Source organism: Condylostylus longicornis, unplaced genomic scaffold, assembly GCF_029603195.1.
Source record: "Condylostylus longicornis isolate FDR11 unplaced genomic scaffold, ASM2960319v2 ptg000125l, whole genome shotgun sequence".
Taxonomy (NCBI): domain Eukaryota; kingdom Metazoa; phylum Arthropoda; class Insecta; order Diptera; family Dolichopodidae; genus Condylostylus; species Condylostylus longicornis.
This window is the reverse complement of record NW_026578093.1, coordinates 719,777-746,866: the sequence shown is the minus strand read 5'-3', so window position 1 is coordinate 746,866 and position 27,090 is coordinate 719,777. Positions and strand designations below refer to the sequence as shown.

General features: G+C 28.1%; 1 protein-coding gene across 4 annotated transcripts in view; it reads left to right on the top strand.

The window, feature by feature from the left end:
• LOC129614889 (long-chain fatty acid transport protein 4) overlaps window positions 1-23,741 on the top strand; it is a 46,367-nt gene extending 22,626 nt beyond the window's left edge. Inside the window, exons 1-9 of one of the 4 annotated variants that reach the window (XM_055529844.1) lie at window positions 6,667-6,813; window positions 20,448-20,754; window positions 21,381-21,769; window positions 21,826-21,927; window positions 21,992-22,142; window positions 22,229-22,623; window positions 22,683-22,900; window positions 22,960-23,181; window positions 23,242-23,741. In XM_055529844.1, the coding sequence (XP_055385819.1) occupies window positions 20,558-20,754; window positions 21,381-21,769; window positions 21,826-21,927; window positions 21,992-22,142; window positions 22,229-22,623; window positions 22,683-22,900; window positions 22,960-23,181; window positions 23,242-23,550 (1,983 nt within the window). In that variant the 5' untranslated portion in view covers window positions 6,667-6,813; window positions 20,448-20,557 and the 3' untranslated portion in view covers window positions 23,551-23,741. Of the gene's footprint in view, window positions 1-6,666; window positions 6,814-6,836; window positions 6,968-11,142; window positions 11,299-20,447; window positions 20,755-21,380; window positions 21,770-21,825; window positions 21,928-21,991; window positions 22,143-22,228; window positions 22,624-22,682; window positions 22,901-22,959; window positions 23,182-23,241 lie in introns of those variants that run through there. The other 3 variants (XM_055529845.1, XM_055529843.1, XM_055529841.1) reach the window with 3 other exon arrangements.
• Window positions 23,742-27,090: the final 3,349 nt, after the last annotated feature.

Sequence of the window (27,090 nt, the reverse complement as noted above, 5' to 3'; positions counted from 1 at the left end):
CCCCCTCTCAAGCTATCGCCTCTTGAAATTTGTAAAATTTGAATTTTTGACACCTTATATTTCCGAAACCGCAAGCTTTTTCAGATTTCTATAAACACAAAGAGCTAACGGGAAGTTCCATGACATTAAAAAATATAATTATTTTTCTTAACTCACACAATTAACCCTTAAAATCGAGCATTATATTAACCCCTCTTTATATTAATTTTTGCTTTATTTCAAAGACTACATAAGTTATAGGCATATTGTGTGCCTATAAATATATAACATATGTACATTTCACTTAAAAAAATGAATAGAAAATCCAACGACCAAAAATTTTTGTAGCTTATGGCTGCAATGATTTTTAAAAATCATAATAAAATGTTGTGTTAGTCGAATTGCTTAGACCAAGCAATAATTGAATTAACATGCAGTTACTATCAGATTGAATACCAAAATTCATTATAATTTAATGAGCATAATTTAATAAGAAGCAATGCAACAAATTATAAAAAATCTGCTATGATCAACATAAAACCGAAGGCAATGTGTATTGGCTAGTTTAGTGAAAGTGTTAAAGAAAATTATTAAAATTCATTTTGAATACTTGCTTTCAATTTTAAGGAAGTTAGCAAGATTTTAGTTAACATAACTAAAAAGAGTAAATTTGGCTCTTAGTAGAATTTCGTTTCGTGCCACCCAAATTCCATAAAAAGTTCACCACTTAGTTTCGGTAACAACCAGAACTCAAATATGAAAATTCAAGAAATTACCTCATTGTATTGTAATTCATTGTTTGAACACCCCAAAATATTAAATTTCTGGGAAATTGGCTGATTATTTTGCTTTATGTACGCAAAAACGTCTATTTCCCGAGCACTGATATATCCCAAAAGTTGATCAATCCATGAAATAGCTAAAATAAACTCATACATAAAATTTAATATAAGTATATGAAATTTAATATTCGAGTTTATTATATATAAGTTTATTTACGCTTCCCTACTATTAGAAGTGCGTTGCCACCGAAGACTTGGCGTAAAAAATTTGGTGCCATCACATTATCTACCTTATTGCATACAATGCAGTCGGTAAAAAGCTGTATTAACCAAAGTATATCTATTAATAAGTAGTTCGACTCTCCGTTTACAGCACACTAATGCAATCACTTACCAATATTTGTATACAGAAAATTCCCTTAGCTGAAAGAGTTAAGCAGTATACCTTTAACTTTTTTTATTTTAATTTAAATTTAAATTTTAACTAATTTCATTTTAAATTAATATCATTTGCTTTAATATATTCGAATTTTTTAAAAATGAAAAATAAATTTGGTTGTTACCAAAATAAAAATAACAAAATTTTTACCTAACTTAATTTAATTTCAGTTCAATGTTTTTGATACACTGATTTGTCTACAATATTTTGCTTCTTTCTTGCCCACACAATTTCTATTACCATCTATTTCTAAATAAAAATGGAGTATTTTAAGAATGTGGAAGCAAAATGCAAACGAAAACTAACGGAATGGAACGTGTCGAACTACTGAGCCTTATTCTAGTTGTCGCGTCACTTACGTGACATTTTCCGTTGTCGCTGTCACATAATTTGAAATGTGGTATTCTGGTTGTCGAGTGACGTGAGTGCGAGAAATAATCGAAAATGAAACGTTTCAAGTGAAATTGATACATTTGAAAAGAAATTTCGGCGAGTAAAGTTGAAACTAAAAAAATTTTTCACTGCATATATTTATATTTTTAAATAATAAAAAATGTCATTTGCTTTATGGTTTACGAATTAGTCTCATTCCGGTAGTGATAAAATTAAAAAAAAAACAACAAGGATCGAAAGATTTAAGATTAGCGATAGCTCTAATCCACTGGATTTGCCAAAGTTTTTCTAGTAAATTAGTTGCAAACATTTGATTTTATTCACAGATTTATTTATAAACTAATACAGACTTCCAAAGGAGGCCTTTGTATATTTACTGAATATATTCGAGGGAAAAACGAGTACCCGTAAAAGGCGTTCTCTGTTATGAAATTTCCAATTCTTCAAATTTATAAATTCTTTCACGCTAAAAACAAAAATTTAATTATATATTTTATGACTTGATTTATGCATAAAATTAATTTTTTTATGATTTTGTTAAATAGTTTTGTTTTAACTTGCATTTTTGGTGCATCCTTCTTTCTTGTCACTTGTAAATGCTTTTCGACAAAAAACGTCGTTTCACTAAGACATATCTCACATCAGAACGACAACTGGAATATGGCTGAAACACATTTTCCCGCTATTCCCCGAGGATTGTCACTGCGATCGCCGCTTAGAATATCAAATTCAAGTCGTAACGACAATTATTGTCGCTCTACTTCGACAACTAGAATAAGGCTCACATATTAATAGACATACTTTTGTATATAATAACAAATTTGAACAAAACTACCCCCAGACATTCGAGTCCCCTCCACCCTTTCGCTTTTTTGTCCTTTAAAAAAAATTAGGAATGACCACCCGAGCACATTAGCACAAGAACTCGACTACCCTAATATGAAATACTTATTTTGTTAAAGAACTTTTTATTCCTAATTTTTTTGACGCAACAAATCTGTTAATTTTAAATTTTTTTAATTATTTTGTGTTTCTTCTTATTATAATTTTTATTTCCACAAAACACTGGTTCCTTTTTCCTTACTCTATTATAAATATATTTATAATGAAAAATTTTTAGTTTTCTTATAGTTTTTAATTTATTTATAACATCAAATTATATGTACATGGTAATTATATGTATGTACCCTAAGAGAGGGAGACAGTTCACAAGTGACGAATTTGCACGTATTGTTATGGTATCTTTAGAGGGCCCTTTTTAACATCATAAATTTCCCACCAGATCAACTTTTTTTCAATTTTTTAAGACTTGAATGAATGCTACGCTACAAAAAAAATAGTGGAATTTTTTCGAAGTACTTAGTTGATTTTGGTGTATTTTGTCCAATTTGAGAAAATGTACATTTAATATTGACGAGTTTACTAATTTTGTATGATACGAGTATGTCGCTCAAAATGCATACTTCTGACATAATGACATATATACGTATATGTATGTATATGTATTTTTCTTGTGTATACTATATTAATTACATTTATATGCTTCATAATTCATAAAAATTATTGCATGGGTGAATTCTTTCTATATTAAAAGTCCATATAACTCTTTTTAGGTATATATGTATATGTATGTACATATTATTGTATATATGTATGTACATGTGATTTTAGTTTTATTAGGAAATATTTTCACATTTAAAAACACTTCATAATTATAAAACTTAAAATTAAACAATTAAAAACTTAAATTAAAATCCAATAAAATTTTATTCACTTTATTTTAGGTCATGTATTCTAGCCTAGAATAAACTAGAATAAAAAATATAGCGTCGTTTTTTTTTTATTCACTGTATTATCATTTTTTACTCTCAATTCTCTCAGATATGCTGTTTGACATGGCGGTACAAAAAAATATAAAAACTCAAATATATATTTAATCAACATTATAGATAAAATTTTGGGTTGAAATTTGAGTTTTTGATATGTTGTTCAAAAACCTTCAGATTTCATTTTATTATAAAAATTAAACTATAAATATATAAATATATAATTGGTATACAAATATATAATAATTATATAAATATATAATTAGCAAAAAAAAATATCAGATTTTAATCAACTTTTCATATAGAAAACTCGAAATGAAAATTGGAAAATATCATCATTTTTCCTAAAAAAACCAAAAAAAAACAATGATTCTTCAGAAACGTCATTTCACCAAAACTGCATATGCAATTTTACTACATTCACAAAAAAGCAGAGTCCAGACCTTGATTTTTTGTAATGTCATGTATGCAAGACATCGTATAAAATACATTAGGCTGTAACAGGTATTTTAATTTTAATAAAAAAAAACAGTCCTTATTTTAATTACAACGTAATAATATTAAAAACACTAACAACTGAATAAATTACATAACAATTAAATAAATTACATAATAATTTAAAACTTTACGTACTATTTCTATTTGAAATTCTTAATTAAAATAACTTTGTAATTATATTACATACTATAGTTATTACAGTATTCAATATATGTAATACTGTTTACACAACATTAATAATAGCCTTTCTGCAACTATAATTTACGCAAGACTTTTAAAATATCACTTTTTTTTTCTATTTGTATACTTATTAAATTTTCAATTTATTTAATGTTTAGACTTAAAAAATATACAATGTTATAGAAACTAAGATAGTAAAATGTGTATATGTATATGTACATACTTATCTTCCATTGACTCATATGTTCATCGCATGAAGTTTAGATATTTGAGAATATATTTTAATGCTTGTATTCATAATTTGCATTCCATTTACATGTTCATACTACATATGCATTGGAAGCCAAAACTGGGCACAACTGTACTAACGACTTATTCAACTCAAACAAATGTGTAAATGCTTTGGCCAGTCGCGTTATTGTTTGGCGGTAAATGGAAATAATATTTCTGATTTACAACAGACGAATCTCGTGTTTTGCTTATTATGGCTTTTAATTATAATATTTGAAATGTCTTTTTTTATTACCATTGGAATAATAAAAAAAAGTACGCGTATAAGCCCATCAGTAACCATGTAAACATCTATAACTCTGAACATGTAAAAGAAACGCAAATATTTTAAATTTTTAACTGAAGATGTCACTTTGCCGACGTTTAATGTCACCAAATGGCGATTTTAATGTTCGTCTAACGGAAATTTAATGCAACTGGAAAAGGCTACATATATTATTGTTTATATTTTGGCATTAATTGATATTTTATACCAGCTCAAAACGTTGAATTTTAAATTTAATTTAAAATTTAGAATTTTTAGAAATACAGTGCATTGAATTTTTCGATGAAATCGCTATGGGATAAATAAAAGCAAAACGAACAAAACACTGTGGGCTATTTGTGATGTATAACAATGCATATAGTCCGCTTAAGGGCTCGGATAGACATGTAATATTTAGTTTTGCAACTGTTTGATTGCGTTGATTGCTTATTTGTATTCCATAGGTTTTATATTTAAACGCGCACACATGCAGCTGTATGATGGTCAAATAAGCAATGTAACTGAGTTTCACAAGATCAAAATTTTTTTTTTTAAAATTAAAAAATTGTGCTTTTAAAAATCTAAAAATTATTTAATGTAATATATTTTTTTTTTTGTTACTGTATATTGTATGTATTTTGCTGTTAATTAACAAAATTGAAAAAACAAAAACAGTTCTTTTATTAATTACAGCAAAACTTTATATTTCAAATATGTAAAAAGTTAATAAACGTATTAATTTATCTCATAGAAAACGTTTCATAACAATTACAATTAAATTACTACATAATCAGCATTATCGTGAAATCTCCTTGTAGAGTTCTACGAATTACGAACTTAGCTACAAAGTAGACTAAAGTGATTACAAATTCCTTTCGTAGATATTATAAATCAGCAATGGCAACACAATTTTTCAAAGTGTCAAAATCACTATTTTATTTCAGCTGCCAAATTTTTATTTATGGTTTTTGTTGCTATTTGAGTAAACAACTTTCATAAAAGAGAATGTTTTTTAAAAACGAAGTTTTGCTCTTTTTTTAAGTTTTTGAGCTGCTTTGAAAGGGGAAAAATTTTTTTTTTTAGCTGTGTTGCAAAAACGCAAATTTAAACGAGAAAATTGTAAACTTGAAAATTTCAAACAACCACTCTGCTTGTTACCCAGCATTTACACATACAAGTTACTTGCAAGCAAGTTTGTATAATATTAATTGTCAATTAGTTTTTCGAAATGTCAAATTACTTGCTATTATGACGTAGGCGTTTAGCAAGTTAATTTTTGAAAATGTCTTTGAGAAGAAAACAACTAGCAATATATTTAATTGTTTATAAATTTTAGAAACCATAAGTTTAATTTTTTCAAAACAAAATTAAAAAATTTTAAATTAAAAAAAAAAAAAATCAAAACAACAAATTTTTTTTTTATGAATTTCTCAATATGTCAAATTACTTGCTCAAATTACTGGCAGCAAAATTTTCTTGCAAGTTGAACTGCAAGTAAACAAGCAAGTAGAAATATTTCAATGGGTTAGTAAAATTTTTGTATGTATTGCAACTTTCTTGCAAGTAACTTGTACGTGTAAATGCTGGGTTACGTGTGCTTATTTCTTTCGTAGACTTAAGGGTTATTTTTACTACGAACGTAATTTATGATAACTCTATTACGAATATTTGTAATAGGATTTTAGTAATTCGGAATTGGGAATATGAAATTCGTAGTTTTCCGGATCTCGGAGGTACGAGCGAAATTCATGATAGGGCTGAATATGTGTTTATTTACCTTCCGCTGACACTTCGTTCTTGTTGTCCATTATATGAATTCTAATTTTCTTGCATATACAAATTACAAATATTTTAAAGTTAGTTATCGTTGTAGATTTTTAACTGAAGATGTCACTTTTCTGATCGTTAATGTCGCGAATTACTTTTCATTCTTGTTTGTACTTTTGACGTTTTCAATGTTTTAGTTTAGTTAATTGGTTTAAATTTTACGTAAAATCTGAATAGATTCTCCTTATTTGATTTGTTCTAGAATATGTAAATACAGATGACAGAAATATGTATATTCAACTTTTGAATAACAAAAAAAAATTTTTAAGTTAATTTGAAAGTTTAAAGAATTATTATTTTAAATCTAATAAATTAGTAGTGAATATTGAAAGAAGTTAAGCAAAAGTTTTAATGGTGTGTACTGGGCAAGTTAATAAAGATAAACTTAACTAATTTTGTTGACAAATTTTGTTTAATAATACTTGTTCGATTTTAAATGTATCTTCAACATTTTGTCCTCATGACTAGATTAGCTGTAACACCTACACAACAAAACACACCCACATATGTACGTATTGTTTACTAATTACCAGGTCTTCTCTAAAAGCCACTTTATAAAATTTCACAAGATGCAAAAAAAATTATTTTGTTGTGTAAATACGAAAAAATAACTATTATAATTTGCTCTTTAACTTTGCGTTTGAAATGGGACAATGTTTCCATTTAAACTATATAAACAACATTATTGGTAAAAGAAAAAAATAACAAAAGCCAAATGTTTTTACGCCTTGAATAGAGGTATTTAATGTAAGTCGGTAGGCAACTAGCATACTTATGTATAACGTAAGTAACTATGAACAGATTTAGTGTACCTTTACACAGGCATCTTTATTTAAGACTTTGTAATACTATTAACTCCTATAAGGACAAGTATTCTTAATATTTTTGCATATGTGTGTATTTTTAAAAAAGAGAACTATTCAATTTGTAGCACGTAAAATGGTACACTTACTTGACATGGTACGCTAAATGTACCATTTTTCTAAACACTTTTTATTAAAATGTATCATTTTTTAATGGAAAGTGAAAATTCTCTACTGTTGATATTTTTCTCAAAAAAATATTTTTCCTGAGAAGAAATGATGAAAAGTTTAGTATACAAACAATAAAACGACACACACGATAAAGATATTCATGATATTTGTGATATCTATGACAGTGATCGGTACCACATCGTACATACATGCACATATAGTACTACATTTTAGCGAATTAAATAGGTCAAACTTTTTTTGTGAAAATAGATTTTCATACAGTATGTGAATGCTCACTAAGATTCTGTGAAAACTACGTGGAATTTGTACCTGCCCATATTGTTTTAAGAAAAATAGTATCTTTAAACAGATAGGCCAACGTGAAAAATTTGGAAAGATTTAATTTTTTTAGCTTTTCAGTTTCTTTTGTTTGAAAAGTTCAATATAATTTTTTTTAATCGTATTCTTTTGTTATTTTTGTTTCTAGAACTTTAACATCTATTTTTAAATTATTTTTTACGTATTTTCGATCCAATGTGGGAAAGCGCCAAAATTATTTAATTATATATTTTCATAAATAAAATATTGATTTATTTATTAGTTGAATAAGTATATTTTGTTTAAATATTCTAATATTGATATTTACTTAATTGTTGCAGAATAGTCAAAACTAATAAAAAAAATCTGATGTGTCAGCACATAACCGACTGCAATGTGTATTGTCTGATTAAGTGAAAGTGCTTCAGAATATTATATATGTACATATATTAATAAACGTACATACAAAATTTCATTAAAACCGATTCAGCCAAACTTGAGATACACACGCGTTTTAAACTATTTTTAGCAACCTGTCGGTCTGTGTGTACGCGTGTATCTCAAGTTCTGCTGAACCGATTTTAAAGAAATTTTATATGTAAGTTTATTTCCACCATGGCACGGATTGATCAACTTTTGGGATATCAGGCCTCGGGAACTGCACTTTTTAGCGGACCTGTTTTACATTTTTGAACATTTTGAAGAAAATATTCAACTGATTTTCTTGAAATTTCATATATAAACTTTGCTCGACCGTTCCCAAAAGCCCTAACTTTTAAAAGAAATCAGGCATCAGCAACTGGACGTTTACTACGGGCCAAATATACATTTTTGTGTATATAAAGAGAAATAATTAACCGATTTCATTGAAATTTAATATTTTAATTCTCCGTACTAAAACAATTAACATATAAATTTTTTGGAAAGATCAGGGCTCGAAAACTGATCTGCGGGTCGTTTTTACATTTTTCACCACATCTACGGAACGAATTGATGGAATTTCTTGAAATTTGATATTTGAGTTCTGGTTGTTACCGAAACTAAATAGCGAGCATTTCAGGAAATTCGGAAACAAAGCGAAACTCTACTAAGAGCCAAATTTAGATTTTTCTAGGTATGTTAACTATAAGCTTGCTAATGTCCTAAAAATTGGAAAGAAGTATTTAACAGACATTTTTATAATATTCTCTAACACTTTCACTCAACTAGACAATACACATTACGGTCGGTTATGTGCACTGATGTATTATCTGATGTGACCACATCAGATTTTTGTTAATGAATTTACATATGTAGATAGGGACTTATTTGATTTATGCTTTTTATGTTCTTTGATGTCCATTTTCAAAAAAAAAAGTTTTTATTAATTTCGATTTATTCATCTAAAACTCATGTACTATTATGTATGATATTAGTAAAAAATAAACTTATCTGTATAAATAACTGAACCCAAATGCCGGTTAAGCATAATATAAAACTATCACACCGTTATTAATGTGAATAACCAAATTAAACATATAAAAAATTATAATTAAGTAAATTGGAAATAAAAAAACTAAAAATCAATAAACTTTTAAAGTAAATTAAAATATTTCGAAATAAATAACACTATGTTAAATCACCGTCATAACAAAATAGGAAACAGCACATCTGTACTGGATAAACAAACAGACTTCTGATAAAATTTTAAAGTTGAAAAGTATTAGGTTTTAGTCAATTTTTTTCATAAAAAACTCGAAATGAAAATAGGCAAAAATATTCATTTTTTTCAAAAAAAAAAAAATAAATAAATAAAGATGACTCAGAAATGACATTTTGTAATAAAAAGATTCGCAGTTTTACCACTTATATTCACAAAAAAGTAGTGTCCGGGTCTTGATGTTTTTGTTATGTCAAGGTTGTACTTAATTTGCTCATTATAAAAATAAATATAAACATTGTACAGCATGCTATTAGATAAATATTTTTGACTCAAAATAAGTCTTAGTTAAAACCATACAAAGAGGAAAAGTCTTGTTAATTTATTTAAAGTATTTTGGAAACTTACGTGCAAAAAACAGCAATTCTATGTACTTGACCTCTGTTTTTTCGTATATATACATATTTTTCATTTTTGACTCTTCTACGTTGTATTTAGAGAATCTAGACGTCCAAACTAATGCAATTAAAACTTAAACTTAAAGTAAAATTATTATAAATTTTAACACCAGGAGCGGACCCACTACATACTTTCGTTAATCTGGAGTGCAAACTGTAATTTGAAACTTGTAGAATAAAAAAGTAAGTGCTATTCATGCTCGAAATTTCGGAAATAGTTGACAGCATTCAAAAGAAATTGATGATTGCTATACAAAATATGTAAATTCAAGAACAATTTATAACAATTATTTATTTTTACTCAAAAGTTTTCAATCTGCGCTACATAGGTAAATCCTGCAATAAATACATACAGTCTAATATTCTAGTTCTTGGTAGCTTTTTACTAAATTTTATTTTGAAAATGAATGATCAACATCCATGTTTTCTTTTAAAATATCATTTAATTTGCACAACGCGAATCGGCAACAACGAAAGAAGAAAGTGATTTCTTTTATTTTTCTTAACACAAATTAATTTAGAAGAACTATTCCAACGTGGATGATTTTGATATGAAATTTTTATCAAAAGTAAAAGCTTAGTAATTTGGAAAACACGTTAAGTACATAACCTTACTTTAAAAATGGCCTTCAAATGCACTCCAAGATTTACACTCTATATAGCTTATTTGCTTAATCGTACATTCAATGTGCTCTTCAAATGAATTTCTTTACAATGATTAATATGCTCATTCAAAATGTGCTCTTTAAAATTAGCTTCAAATATTTTCTCTGTATAATACTATCTTATTCGCTGAATCATACATTCATATATTTAGTATATGTATGATGTATTTGACATGAAAAATAAGCAAAATGACGCAAAAACATTTTTAGGTAAATTTTATTTTTCTTTTAAGAATTTTCTTTTATTTACACCGTAATAATAAATTTTTTTTGAAATTTTAGCCTTTTACATTTTTTAATTTATATCATCATTTTTCGAAATGTAAGACTTCATATGGAAACCATATATTTTCTTTATTTTTGTATGTTTATGATTATTATTTTGTATAATTTCAAAGTTAATACATCAAACAAGCAAAAAAAATATGTTCATAGGGTGGTGGTTATGTTCCCATAAATATAAGATGTACTTCTGTTTTAGTTAAGTTTTTATATTTTTTTCCTCCAGTTTAAACTAAAATTGCGATTCGAAATCAATATTTGCTTTTCATTCGCATTTTAGTTGGTTATAGAACTTGTTTAAAAACAAGGGTTTATTTAATTGAAAATTAATTAGTATTAAATAAATAGTATAATTTAATAGTAAAAATTCTAATTCAATTTTATTCCAATAAACCTTAAAAATTTAAAGTTTAATAAATTAATCCTAAACTGTTATTTAAAAATGAAAAAAGTATTCAATTTTTACATTCAAAATTTTACCGAAAGTTAAAATAATTGTTAAAGTAATATATAATTGTGATTATAAACCAATAAAAATTTTTATATTTTTAATTTCATAATCTATTTTTAATTTAATTTTATTTTATTCATAATATTTTTAATTTAATTTCATATATCATTAAATGCTTTTATTTTTTCCACTTAATTTTATATGTAGAATAAAAAATTTGATAAGATTTTTTAGAAATCTTATCAAATTCTGTTGCGTATGAATTATATATGGTAGTATAGATTTATATAAGTTAAATAGGCAAAAACAAATAAAATTATAACAAATGTATGTTTAATAATTGCAGAGAAATTGTATTAATATAATTGATATGAAAGGCATCTTTTTAATGTTTACTTTAAAGTTGAAATGTTACCAAATTTATAACAAAGTAGGTGGATACCAATTATAGATTGTTTGTTATTCTTATTAGATAATATTAAATGTTATCTTTTATATTAGATATTAAACAATTTTATTAAATATTAGATTAATAAAATATTATCGAATTATTAGATATTGGATTATATTTAGCGTTGAAATATTCATTTGCGGAAGAACTTACTAATTTGGATTAATTAGCGTAGAATTTTCGTTTGCAGACGAACTTATTAATTTGGGGTGTTCAAATAAAAATTTTCTTTTGTTCCACACGTAAATTTAGAATTTCTGCACTTAAATTTAAAATAATGAATATTATGTATACGTATAATCAAATTATCTATTCTCGGTTTTGCAAAAATATACCTATTTACAATTAATAAAATAACTTGATTTTTCTAAATAAAGAGAAATTTACAAATTTTCTTCTTTTTAGTATGTTCAAACATAGCATAGTTAACAGTGATCATAACTATATTGTAACAAATTAATTAATAAGTCTATTATTTCTAATAATGTCTGTGCAGTCAATTATCGCCCAAAAAGCAGAAACTAGCTATTCTTATTATACATATTTCAAATAAATTTGGTGTTGAATGCAAGAAATTGAATTTAGTTTTTATTTCTTCGTGCAGAATATTGTGCGTTAGAGCTAAATTTATATTTAAACGGAGATACTTACGTACTTAAATTTGTTACCTTGTATTTTTAAGTAATTTGTTTCGAAAATCTTAGCAATCTTATATTAAAATTTCACTTTTGATTTTAACATTTTTTAGAATTCTCTTTTTTTTTTTAGTTATAACTTTTATAGTTTTTGCCATACATGTAATATATCTAGCAGGCCTCCAAGCTGAAGTTGCAACTCTGTAATTTAGTACCCTTCAATTTGGAAGACAAGAAAGGTTGTCAGCGCTAAAAATTGCAATTTTTTTTTTAATCCATTTTTCAGATGGAATTTACCAACCGATTTTTTTGAAATTTAAATTCTAAATTTAAAAAAATATTTAGAATCGGTGGAACTAAAAATATTGATCAATGTCCTTTACAAAAATAAATTCCGTTCCCTTTCCATTTAAACTCCATATAAATTTGGAATTTATTTTTGATTTTCTCTCTGAGCTTGATGGCCAAAGAGATACATAAGGCATCAGTTTTAGTTATTATAGTATTTTTAAATTTTATTAGTGCAAAAATGTTTCACATTTCGTTTTTCTAATATCCGCCCATATATTATGAATCGGTCTATTATTAGGTCTATCTAAGTTTTTGCATACAAAGCGTCTGGGATAATACTTTTTAAATAAAAATGCGGGAAGATGATGACGTTTTTATTTTCTGAATGTTTAAGGCTTTTTTCAAGTTTTGTAAAGTAAAATTTTTAAAATCTTACAGCTGTCGGAACGTGTGATGTTCTTGATCATGTCAGAAGGTTTCATTTTTAAAAAAAAAATTCTTTTTGATAAACAAGTTGCTTGGCATGATTAATTAAATAGTTTAAAAACATAATAAGATTAGTTGCTTTTTAAGATTAGGTTACTAATCCTTTTACCGACCGTATTGTATACAATAAGGGAGATGATGTGATGGTAACAAATTTTGCACATCGAGTTTTCGGTGGGAACGTACCTCTCCATAGTAGGGAAGCATAAATAAGAGATACACAGACGTGTATCTCAAGTTCGCCTGAACCGATTTTCATGAAATTTTATATGTGAGTTTGTTTTGACTATGCCACGGATTCATCAACTTTTGGGATATACCAGGCCTAACGAACTGAACTTTTTTCCGGGCCAATTTTAGATTTTTGCCCATATAAAAAGAAATAATCAATCAATTTTCTTGAAATTGATTATTTGAATTTGGAGTGTTAAAACAATGAACATATAAATTTTTTGGAACGATTAGGGCTCGGAAACCGAACTGGGGGCCGACTTCACAATTTTCACCATATCTACGGAATGGATTCATGGAATTTTTTGAAATTTGATATTTGATTTTAGATATAACCGAAACTAATAGACGAGCTTTTCAGCGAATTCGAATGGCACAAAGCGAATCTCTACCAAGAGCCAAATTTACATTATTCTAGGTATGTTAGCTAAAAGCTTACAAATGCCACCATTCTCCCTCATGTCACTGCTCCATATGTAAAAATCGACAACCCCACCATGGTATACATCCACAATATGATCCTTGCTCGGGTTAAGTCTGAAACCAATAATGCCACACCAATCCTGCGCGATCCGTTGGTGCATCTGGACTTTGTCGCAGAGAGTCCCCTTTAACTTATCCCTAACGATGATAACTATATCATCAACATAAACCTGGACATAATGTACTGCTTCGAAGCAGTACGTTTAAAAAACGATCGTTTTTTTAAATTTTTGTCAATAATAATTTCCTTAATAAGCTAAATCCCTCTTTAAATTTTTATTGAATTCATACTTAAAGCAATGCATAAAAAATTGGGCTAATAAAGAATGGGTAGAAGTTAATGATAGATTTTTAATTATTTAGGAGACATTTTGTTGCACATTATTAATTTTTCGATGAAGCTAGGGGTTTTCCCTTTACCATGGAAGGACACTATAGTGATGCTTTGGTTATATGCTTTTGCTTATTTGACCTGTGCTTTTTATTTTGTTTATACCAAAAATAAATCATCCAAAAGTAACAAATGAGTTTAGACCATCTCATACAAAAATTTTAGAAGAGCTTGTAAATTTACAATTTTGTCAACACTTGAATGAAGCAATACATTATTAACAAACAGCATGGATTCAGGGGTAATTACGAAAGTTCTTGCGAAATCGTCTTTATTTTCTTTTTATATGATTGGAAGTTGGAAAAAAAGAACAATTCATCTATAACTGCAGGTTTTCTGACTTTTAAAAGAGCATTAAAGACATAAATGCGTTGCTGTCCAAATTCAAAGTATAAGTGACACTGAATAGCATTGGTGCGAAAGTTACTTGAAAGGCGAAATGCAAAGAGTTAATGTGAATGGTTATTTATCACGCACTGAATTTATCGGTAATGAAGTTCCGCAAAGAACTATACTAGAGGTGTTGTGTTTTTTGCTATACATGAATGCTGTGTAACAACAAATATTAACACAATTCTAAGTTTTTTTTATTATTATTATTTTTTCATTAATTTAAACTCCAAAAAAAATGGCTAAAACTTTAATTTGTGGTAGTTTAATATTAACACACATGTATTTGCAAAAGTTAAAGTTAGTCGTTGTAAATATTTTCCCATACATAATATTTCCCGTAGGAGTCAATTTATAACTTTTTGTTTGTTAATTTTACCCTAAGTAAAATTGAAACCGGTATTATACGTAAGTTAATATGGGATATTTATGAACTTTATAAACACATCAAATTGCTTACTGATCTATTTCTGTGGGAAACAATTAGTTTAAGTAGTATAATTTTCGTATAAATAAGTCAGATTTATAATAAATAAATTAATTAATGTCGAACCAAACAACAAGAAGTTTCTCATTTAAACTTTTTAACATTGTGGGGGCTCTATTAAAAAATTTCATAAAATTTAAATCTGGATGAAACTGCTGCCAAACAGAAGGTGTTTGGAAAAGACATCGAAGAGTTACTGATTCACTTTAAAGGAGCCCGCAGAACATCTAGACTAGAGAAACTCAACAAATTACGGAAACCGTTCAACATCAACGACTTAGTAATAAACGAGTTCTGGAGTGACCACACGTATTTCAAAACTGAATACTATGACAAGGTGAAGTAGCTAAAATAGAATGTACAACACCGAATTACAAGAATGGTACCAGTTCAAAACGCAAGAACATTATATGAGTGAGAGGAAGATTGCGAAGAGCAAATATCGACAATAATTTCAAACACAATTATTTTTCCATTTCACATAACATTTCCACCTTACAACTATAACATTTCAGAAACACAAAATATATAAATAGAAAAAGCAAAATAAGTTGTAAAACAGTTTTTGTTATTATCATTTAACCAGTTGCGAATAATATATTTTTAATATTAATAAACAAAATTAATTAACAATGTTATTAGCTAATACGTATTAAAAATATTTAGCTTTATCAAAAAAAAAAAGAAATTCATTATAACAGTAATATGAAATAAAAAGAAAAATAAAATTTTGAAAATAAAAATGAAATTGAAGATGAAAAAGTAATTGAAATCAATTGAAAAATGTCGACTAAATTCAATAATGATATAAAATTTAAAAAACCTGATGTGGTCAGCACATAACCGACCGCATTGTGTATTGTCCAGTTAAATGAAAGTGTTAGAGAATATTATAAAAATGTCTGTTAAATACTTCTTTCCAATTTTTAGGACATTAGCAAGCTTATAGTTAACATACCTAGAAAAATGTAAATTTGGCTCTTAGTAGAATTTCGCTTTGTGCTACTCGAATTCCCTGAAATGCTCACCATAGTTTCGGTAACAACCAGAACTCAAATATCAAATTTCAAGAAATTCCATCAATTCGTTCCGAAGATATGGTGAAACATGTAAAATCGGCCCGCAGATCAGTTGTCGAGCCCTGATCTTTCCAAAAAACTTACATGTTCATTGTTTTAATATGAAGAATTCAAATATTAAATTTCAATGAAATCGGTTGAATATTTCTCTTTATATACACAAAAATGTATATTTGGCCCGTAGTAAACGTCCAGTTGCTGATGCCTGATTTCTTTCAAAAGTTAGGAATTTTCGCGGACGATCGAGCAAAGCTCACATATGAAATTTCAAGTAAATCGATTGAATATTTTCTTCAAAATGGTAAAAAATGTAAAATCGGCCCGCAAATCAGTTTTCGAGCTCTGATCTTTCCAAAAAATATATATGTTCATTGTTTCAATACGAGGAATTTATGTATTAAGTTTCAATGAAATCGGTTGATTATTTCTCTTTATATACACAAAAGTGTATGCTTGGCCCGTAGTAAACATCTAGTTGCCGATGCCTGATTTCTTCCAAAACATAGGAATTTTCGCGGCCGGTCGAGCGAAGCTTATATATGAAATTTCAAGCAAATCGGTTCAATAGTTTCTTTGAAATGGTCAAAAATGTAAAACAGTCCCGCTAAAAAGTGAAGTTCCCGAGGCCTGAGATATACCAAAGTTTGATCAACCCGTGCCATGGTGGAAATAAACTTACATATAAAATTTCATCAAAATCGGTTCAGCCGAACTTGAAATACACGCGTGCACACACAGACCGACAGACCGACGGACCGACAGGTTGCTAAAAATAGTTTACTTACACTTCCCTACTATGGAGAAGTGCATTCCCACCGAAAACTCGATATGCAAAATTTGTTGCCATCACATAACCTACCTATTGTTTAAACAATACGGTCGGTAAAAATATAAAAAAACTAAAGAACCAGATTAAAGCAAATTATTTAAAGTTAAAAAAGTGAAACTATGCGCACGCCTATTTTTACTCAGAGTCAGCCCGCTTTTGGGGGACCACGAAAGAATAAATTTTACTGAAATAACATCCACCTCAACAAACAATAGCATAGGAAAACACCCCCAATGCTTTGGCAGAACAATGAAACCTCAAATTGTACAGATTTCTTGTAATATTCATAAAATATTTCTTGAATAATTACAATTATGTGACCAATTATTCAAAAAAGAGACCCAGGCATTTAAATTCACTTGCATATTCAATTGCGGAGCAACCATCGCTACAAGATCTAGACTCATCGTAGGAACAAACTTCAAAATTATTAAAAGGTGGAAATTTATCACAAATTGGACAGAGATATTTGACATGAAAATCCGAAAGTAAATAGCCAATAAAACCAAAATGCATTACTTTAGTTTTATTACTTATAACTAGCTCAATGTCAAAAAAGTAGATCCAGATTATGATCTAGTTTTAGGATAGTTTTAGTATACAAGATCCAGATTATGATTTATATCATCCACATTAATAAGCAATAAGAAAATGCCACGATATCGGCAAATGCAGTAACATTATCCCTAAAAGGGAGGCTTAAAATTGAATCAATGAAAATTAAAAATAAAATCCCGGGGGCACATCCACTTTCAGATACATAACAGACCTAGAACAATAATTTAGGGGCATCATTTGTTTTCTATTAGAAAGAAGCAATGCCGAACTGTATCAAACGCTTTCGTGATATCTGCAACTAGAGCGGAACATGTAGAATTGATATACAATTGGTATTCGTATACAACTCGCCACAGAATTCAAGCGAAGCCTGCTGAATTGACATGCTACTCCTGAAACTAAATGGAATATTACTGAATTCTAGAAGTGAAGTGTTTCTCTAAGTAACTCACAAAACCACTTTTTATTGCCCTCTCAAAAATTTTTTAGAAGGCAGACCTTTGTTTACTCTTGTCTGCTTTCTGCATTTCTGCATAAAAATTTATATAAGCCTATAATTGTTACATCAAAAGCGTTTCCCTTTTTAAAAAGTGGAAAAACCAGTGCTGTTATCAGCACATAAGGATATAAACAAGAAATGAAAAAAGCAGAGTGTCACATATCGCCGATATAACGCTCATTCAAACACATTACGTATTAGTGATCTATCTGTGGCCAGAATAACCATTTCCAAACCATTTATTCACATAGATGTTGACTTTGCATGGATGTAAAACGTCATCTCTCAAAAACTATTGGCGATACCTAACTCACATGTGAAGAATAAATTATAGTAGTCACAATTAAAATAATGGAGAAAATAAACGCCCGATTACATCGCTTATATTTCTATCTGTGAAAACTGCAAACAATGAACCATCTAGAGGAGTGATAAACAACCTTTTTTTTAAATTGGGCTAAATGAGAAAAAGCAATCATTTCACGGGCCGCAATTATAGCAGATTTATTTTCTAGTTTCAGTAATAAGTAAATTTAATTTCAGTAATAAATAATTTCAAGACATTTTGTAGTTTTTTTTAAATGTTTATTGAATGTGTCTTAGATATTATAATTATTCTCTTGTGTTTAAGTTTACACATTTATAAAAATAGTGATTGAAAAATTATAATAAGAAAAAATAAAAATAAGTATTAAAAGTTTTAATGAGAAATTTGACACTGTTTCTTGTCGACAAGTTTAGAAATATTTGCGGTGCATTAGAAACTGCGACACGTAAACAGCTTTCCAACCTTTTATCATTCAGTCGATTTCCAGCTGAGTTTTTGATAATTTTCATTTTTGAAAAAAGCGGTTCGCAAGGATACGTACTTCCGAAGACACTACCCAAAAGTGCTGTAAAAATATGTTACAATATTGAGCGTAATTTAAACGTGGTTTTTAAATTTTTTTAAAATTTTATCAAATTTATTTTATTATTTTTTTGTATTGATGAAAATTAACCGATTCAAACCATGCTAAAGTTAATAATTCGTATAAGAAATACATATGTATGTATATTGAATTAAATTTTTTAGACTGTGTTGAAACAAAACAGTGTACAAAATATCTGAGTACGCATTGAGCATACTGCGAAAAGCCAACATTTAACCAAAAAAAATATTGTCTTTGAGAAATCTTTTTTTTAAACAATAAGTAAATAAGTGAATAAGTGAAACAAACGTAATGTTTTTTTAAGTCGCAAAAAAAAAATTTGTCGGGCCGCTGGTTGCTCATCACTGATTTAGAGTAATATTAAATCTTGATACAGGTGATATCACCAAAGCTAGTTATTATTGATAGTTATCCAACATTTTTAAAATTCTGCGAGAATACAAGTAATAATTCCCAAACTATTTCTGAATTTTTGCGTAACTTTTTCGCCGAATCTTACTCTTCTTCATCTTTTCAAATAAATGTTGAGGATTTTCGATACATTGGTAACTGTCCTAAAACTACCCTTACAAATTTTGTCACAAACTTTTCTGCGGTTGAAAAATATTTGTGGAAGACATTGATTAATCAAAAATTTATAAAATAAATTAAAACAAAAACATATAAAATAAAGCAAAGCGATAAAATTAATTTTATTTTACGGAAAGTATATTGGACCATAAATTGTAAAATCATGTTGAACAATTCATCGATCCAGGAATATTTAGCTGTAAAATATATGTATGTATGTATATATTAAAACTAAAGTTGCTCCTTATTTTAAAAGTGGAATACCATTGAATGTTTCAGGAGGTCGCAATTATCAGGAGACTACTGTAAGACTAAATTGTTATTATACATTTATACACATTCAGTATTAGTCTACTATTAAATTTGAACTTGAATCATTGTTTTTACTTTATTATTTATAGTACACTAACGTAAAAAGTTTTCCAAATTTATGTTATCTTATATTCAAAATTGTGTATTCATGACGGAACTTAACCTTGTCACCTTTTATGAATTATTCTATGTTACCTTATTCTGGTGTTTGTTTTTGAATTCACTTTCAATATGTTGATTTCATGCGACTATTTATGTAAAAGTAATCTGTAATCTTTATAAATTTCGTAGCAAAAAAATAGCAAATTTTAATTACTTTTTATACTAAAAATGAGTGAAACTTGTTTTATAAAAGACATATTTTGTGTCTTTTTTAGTAACTTTTTTTTTGTAAGATGCATTTTCCGGCATATATTGAACATCTTTTCAGTGTGTTTATTTGTGATAATATTTTACTCATTATTGAACCTCTTATGTGCCCAAGTACATTAACATATCTATGTACATTGATTATAATTGATATTTATTTTTTATTTATACATTAACTAAATTAATGTTTTTATTTTTTTTTTTCCAGTGGCATCAACGATAGTGTGATACATTTAAACAGTTATATTAATTGCAATAGTTAAATCATTAAGAGGTTGAAAGTTGGTTCAAATATTTCTTCTAGCATTTTAGTACAGCATGTTGCTGGAACTGAACTTTAAACAAAAAAATGCTACATTCCTCGGTGTAGTTATGTATGGGTTAATTAGCTTATTGGTTCTTTATAACAACCCAATATTATTAGCTTTGCATTTAGTATTTTTATGTTATTTGTTAACTGGTGATCGTATTAAATATGTTTATGCTAATGTTGTAACATTACCAAGAAATGCATGGTGAGTATTTATTTATCGTAAATATTGTTCTTTTTGTGTAGAAATATGTGACCGATTTAATTATTCTGCTACTTTAAATAACATTTTGTATGAGTGTACCAAAATGAAATTTGTTTTTGGAGAATCTTTTTTCAATAATTTCCTAACGTTTTTAATTCATTTAAAAAATTAGATTTCCACACAAGCGTTGTTTCATCGCAAACTCATGTTATTTATATAAGAGTTTATAGAGTTAATATTAAATCAAAACACTATACTTTCACATTGCGGTCTTTTCACATTATTTCTCCACTCAAAAATTCTGCATTTGCTAATTCTAAAGGAAACTCCTTAAACAACTTATATGATTCATTGATATAATTCTAAAGGAAACTCCTTAAACAACTTATATGTTTCCATTTATTTTTTAAAATTTTTCTTTTGCTAAAATTAATGTTTTGCGATGAACCGAAATTATCTTTCTCTACCTTTAAAAAAAAACCTTCGATTAGTTTTCTCTACTTTCATAAAGTGAGCTCGTAATAATAAGAGTCATCTTTTTAGAGCCACGAAATTCAACGTTATAAAATCGTCCTCGTACTTACATGGTATAATGATAATATTTATTTTTTTATATTATATTTTAGTGCGGCTGCCTTATTCATTACTTTTAATATTAAATTAGCCATATGGGAGTACAAAAAATTAAATGTTGCAAAATTATATAAAAGAACAGCTATAAGATATCCAACAAAAACAGCATTCGTTATGGATGATGTACGTGTAACATTTCAGGATGGGGAAGATTTAAGTAACAAATTGGGATCATATTTCAAAATGAAAAACTTCAAGAGAGGAGATACAGTTGCTCTATTATGTGAAACTCGTCCAGAATATCCATTTTTATGGTTAGGTTTGTCGAAAATTGGTATTGTAACAGCTTTAATAAACCATAATTTACGTAAGGAAACCTTATTACATTCAATAAAAGTCGTAAATTCAAAAGCCATTATTGTTGGCGCTGAACTAATAGACGGTAAATGTTTTAACCAAGATCGTACGGAATAAAAAAATTATTTATCTCAATTACAGCCTTAAACGATATTAAAAATGACGATGGAATTAAAAATATTCCAGTATTTCAATTTACAGATGAAAAGCAAAGGGATGATCCAAAGCTTCCAACATATAATGGTATGGCTAATTTAGTTGAATCATTGCATAAAATGTTTTTTCTTACTTATTTTTTTATTATTAGGATCAATTGATTTATTAGAAGAATTAAAGGAACATAAAACTACAGATTTAAATGAAGAAATTAATAAAACACAACCACGAGACAAATTAGTTTACATATATACATCTGGTACAACTGGTATGCCCAAAGCAGCTGTGATAACAAATTTAAGGTTCTTGACTTTTTTTTTGTCAATTGAAAAATCAAATGGGAATAAAAATTTATTTCCAATTTGAAATAATTATTTATATTTTACAGATACATGTTCATGACCACCGGCTTTACACATATGATACGCGTAACTGCAAGAGATAATATATATAATCCATTACCATTATACCACACCGCCGGTGGCGTTCTAGGTGTTGGAGCAGTTTTGTGTGTTGGTTCATCTATGACCGTTCGCCGAAAGTTTTCTGCTTCGAATTACTGGACCGATTGTATTAAATATAATTGCAATATTGCTCAATATATTGGCGAATTATGCCGATATTTGTTAGCCGTGCCACCGAAGCCAACAGATACAAAACATAATATTGAAGTGATTTTAGGCAATGGTCTAAGGCCGCAAATATGGAAACAATTCGTTGGTCGGTTTAATATTCCGCGCGTCGCGGAATTTTATGGTTCAACAGAAGGAAACTCCAATTTATGTAAATATAATTTTGCTTGTGTTTATTGACAAAAACCTTAATTATTTGTAAACTACCAGTAAATTTGGATAACCATGTCGGTGCCGTCGGGTTTTGCCCAAATTTTGCCAAGCCATTTTATCCGCTTAGTTTGATTAAATGTGATGAAGGCAGTGGCGAACCTATTAGGAACAGTAAAGGAAGGTGTATACAATGCCGACCCGGTGAGGCAGGTGTCTTTATTGGAAGAATTAACCCTAGAGTTGCTGTTAGTGCATTTAACGGATATGCAGATGAGGTATTATTAAAAAATATGTTTTAGCTAACATGAATGATTTTTTTAATTCCTATACTTAGAAAGCTTCCGAAAAAAAAATAATTCGAGATGTGTTCACTAAAGGTGATATGTATTTCAATTCAGGAGATATTCTTGTCCAAGATATTCTTGGGTACTTTTACTTTAAAGACCGTACTGGTGACACATTTAGATGGCGTGGTGAGAATGTTGCAACATCTGAAGTTGAAGCCGTTATAAGTAATGTAGCTGGATTACATGATTGTGTTGTTTATGGTGTTGAGGTAGAAAAGTAATATCAAAAACAGTTATTTTCAAACGTTAGTTTATTTTGGTTTTTACAGATCCCACATGTCGAAGGTCGAGCCGGTATGGCAGCAATTGTTGACGCCGATAATCAATTAAATATCGAAGAACTATCAGCTGGTATTAAAGGTAGTTTACCACCATATGCCAGGCCAATATTCATTAGAATATTACCAGAGCTGTCTATGACCGGAACATTCAAATTAAAAAAACGTGATTTACAAACTGAAGGATATAATTTACATAAAATCAAAGATAAATTATTTTTTTTACATAATGATGGTATATATAAAGAATTCACGCAAAAAGATTTTGATGATGTTCAAAACGGTAGAGCTAGGTTATAAATACATTCATATGTATTTATCATCAAGTTGCTAAAGAAATTATCATTAACAATCATTTAGCTATATATCAAAGATTTTTTTATTTTGTTTTTTTTATATTTTTGAGAAATGTTTTGTATTTCGATTTTTAAAATGTAGATGATAATAAACTTATGTCTTTATTATTATACATAGTAAGAGAAGTAAATATAAAAAAGGAAAACATGTTTTATTTTATAAATTACATTTCTGGTATAGGACAAAGTATGTTGAACTTCATAAGACTTCCACGAAGATCCTTCGGTCATCGCAGTATCTGGCCGTCAGCCTTGGAATTTGTTAAGTAGGAGTGGTACTAATTAATTACGATTGCAAAGAAAGGTGTATTATAAGTATAAAACCGTTGAATATATGAATAGGGTGCATGAAACTGCATTCATGTATTTTGATACGGCGGCCAGTATTTTGATGTGGTCCTGAGTCCTACCCTTCCTTGAGCCTCAGATGTAGTCGAAATTCGAAAATTTTTAAATTTTAGGCACCTAGAGCAAATAAGAATATTTAAAATTCATAATTATATCTATTAAGTTGATTTTTTTCTTCAATTTCAAAAATAGATAACATAATTGTTATACAGGTTAAAATCTTACTGAAGTAACTTTATTTCTTGATGTTCCTGAAAATTTCTTATTAGGGTTGACGTTTAGGAATATGTCTTTCAAAATGGATTATCTTGTACATTTAAATTTAGTTCATTTTAAAACAAATTTTTGTATGACAATTCATCATTTGGTTCTTTATGTATATGTTTTTTTATTAAGGCACATGTAAATTATTTTTATATAATAATTTACATTTCAATTATTATATAAAAATATAAAAATAATTGAAATGTAAATTATTATTTTTAATTTTCATTTTTTGGTTTCCATAAAAAATAAATTAAGAAACCAATTGGAATATCATACAATATTACGTTGACAAGAATGATTAATTCAAAAAATAAGGTATTGCTTTACATTTGGGCAGCAAAAGCTATTTTTCGATTTTATTATTTTTCTCAGTATTAATTGTATTTCAGTCAATAGCTACAAAAATAATCGTGTTTGTTTATTATACTTTCAATTCAACCTAAAATGTTTCATAAACCTAAAATTTAAAATCTAAATTGTAGAAAATATGATAATATCTAAATTTTAGTTTTATGAATGTAGATCGTCCTTAATAGAGATTCTGGCACTCGGACATGGGGAAATTTTTAACTAGGTCACCAGGTTAATAACAAGTGGTAAATCAAAATAATTACATTATTTTTTCCGCATTTTGTTGAATGTATTAATATATGTATTATATAATTCAGTTAATCTTTATTTCATTATTAAAAAATACAATAATATTGCAAGCTAAATATATACATATGTATGTACATATTTAGGAAAACTAACAAATTTATAATAATGAAATATTAAATATCGTTCCATTGATAAAATAATACGTGGCGAACGACTAAAACATGACTATCTAAATAAAATTTTAACAATAATAATATTGATGGGAAAAAATGATAATACAAAATCATAATATAATTTATTTTAATTTTTTTCCTCTTTTCATCATTCAAAATAAAATAAAAACAAGTAAAAACGTTTCAGTCGGTATAAACCGACTGAATTATACCCTGCACCTTTCGTTGTTTTATAGCAATTACTCAAACCTGTGAAACCATTCTATAGAAATTTCACGGACATGTCAGATTTATAACTGGACACACAACTGCCAAGTTTCATGAATCTGACTTTATTTTTCCAAATATTTAAACTTTTGGACTTGTATGGGAGCTACTCGTAGCTGTAGAACAATTTAACCAAATTCAGAAATATATCTGACCTATAACTCGACACACAACTGTCAAGTTTCATGTATCTGACTAAATTATTTTTCCAAATATTTAAAATTAGCTTCTGGAGTTGTATGGCAGGTACCCGAACCTGTCAGGCAATTCCTCTAAAACTTCACAAATATATTTGACCTATAATTGGACACATGACTGCCAAGTTTCATGAATCTGACTTTATTATTTTTCCGAATATAAAAAATTTGCTGTTGGAGTTGTATGGCAGCCACCCGAACCGGTGCAGCTATCCCATTATAATTTTCAGAGCATATGTAGAATATAATTGGACACATGTATACAAAATTTTATATTTATAGCTTTATTAGTTTTTGAAATATGTAAAATAAACTCTTTGAGTTGTATGGCAGCTACCCGAACCCGTTGTCCGGATTAAACCAATAACAATAGGACTCGTCCTTGGCACAAAAGAAAAAACTTATGAAAGTTTGGTGTCGATTGCATTATTCGTTTTTGAGTTATCGTGCGATCGGACGGACGGACGGACGGATGGACGGACAGACGGACATGTCTAAATCGACGCAGAATTTTACGCTGAGCAAGAATATATATATATATGTCCATACCGCAGATGACTCCTTCAAGTAGTTACAAACTCTAACTATAATGAAAAAAAATCCATGAACAATTTTTTAGAAAGTATAAGAAATAACTTTCGACTCATAAGAAAACTATAAGAGTAACCAACAATTAATTATACTACATTTTTTTGAACTTTAATATACAAGATTTCTTCTAACCAAATCTTCTCGTACATTAAAGTTCAAGCCCCGTAACCAGATTCTAATCTTATTAAGAAAAAAAGGGAATATACGAATTTTTCTTACGATGTGAGGCAAGCTGTTTTAAATTTGTACTATTTCATTATACAGTAAAAGTTACAAAAATAAGATCTTCTGTAATTAGGAATATTTATGTATGTATATGACAGACCTCATTAAAAAAATGAGCAAAACTCTGAAATAATATAAGGTTGTGAGTGGTAATATGCGCCCATCAACAAATAAATCAAAGCTTGCAGTAAGCCGCGGCTTCCTACAAATTAGCCTAAGCGCACCTTTTTGACACATGAACCAACCCAAACATACAATGGGAAACTATAATTTAAGGCGAAATAGAGCATAATAGATATTTTTGGAAATATTATAGGAACAATACAAACCAATGTGGTAAAGTTGTTTTATGACCAATTAAATTTTGAGTCAATTAGCAAGCCTAAATATTTGAAAGAACCGACCCTCTCAATTTTGAAACAATTCGAATAGCAAGAAAGAACTGAAAAACCAGATTTCGCAATCCGAGAATGATAAGTATTAAACTTTAAGAATAACAGAACTTCCGGTTAAGGTTGTTGATGAGTTGTTTGTTGATCTTGCCTGTAAAGTTGTTGTATTTGTAAGGTGTTGAGTGAACTGGTGTCGGTGTAGAGAAGGAGATAGTGGTTTGTTGGTCCGAACTTATTCGGTGAAATTTATTAAGGGAAGAAAACAAGAGTTTGTTGGACTTGCCGGGGTTCTCTTGAAGAGCAGTCAGGTGTACGTAGTTAAAATACATTATCTTTATATTTTAATTTACCTGGTAACCAGAAATAACAGAAAGCATGTGTAAAGTATTTTTTTAAATTTCATTTTTACCTTAAGAGAAGAAAA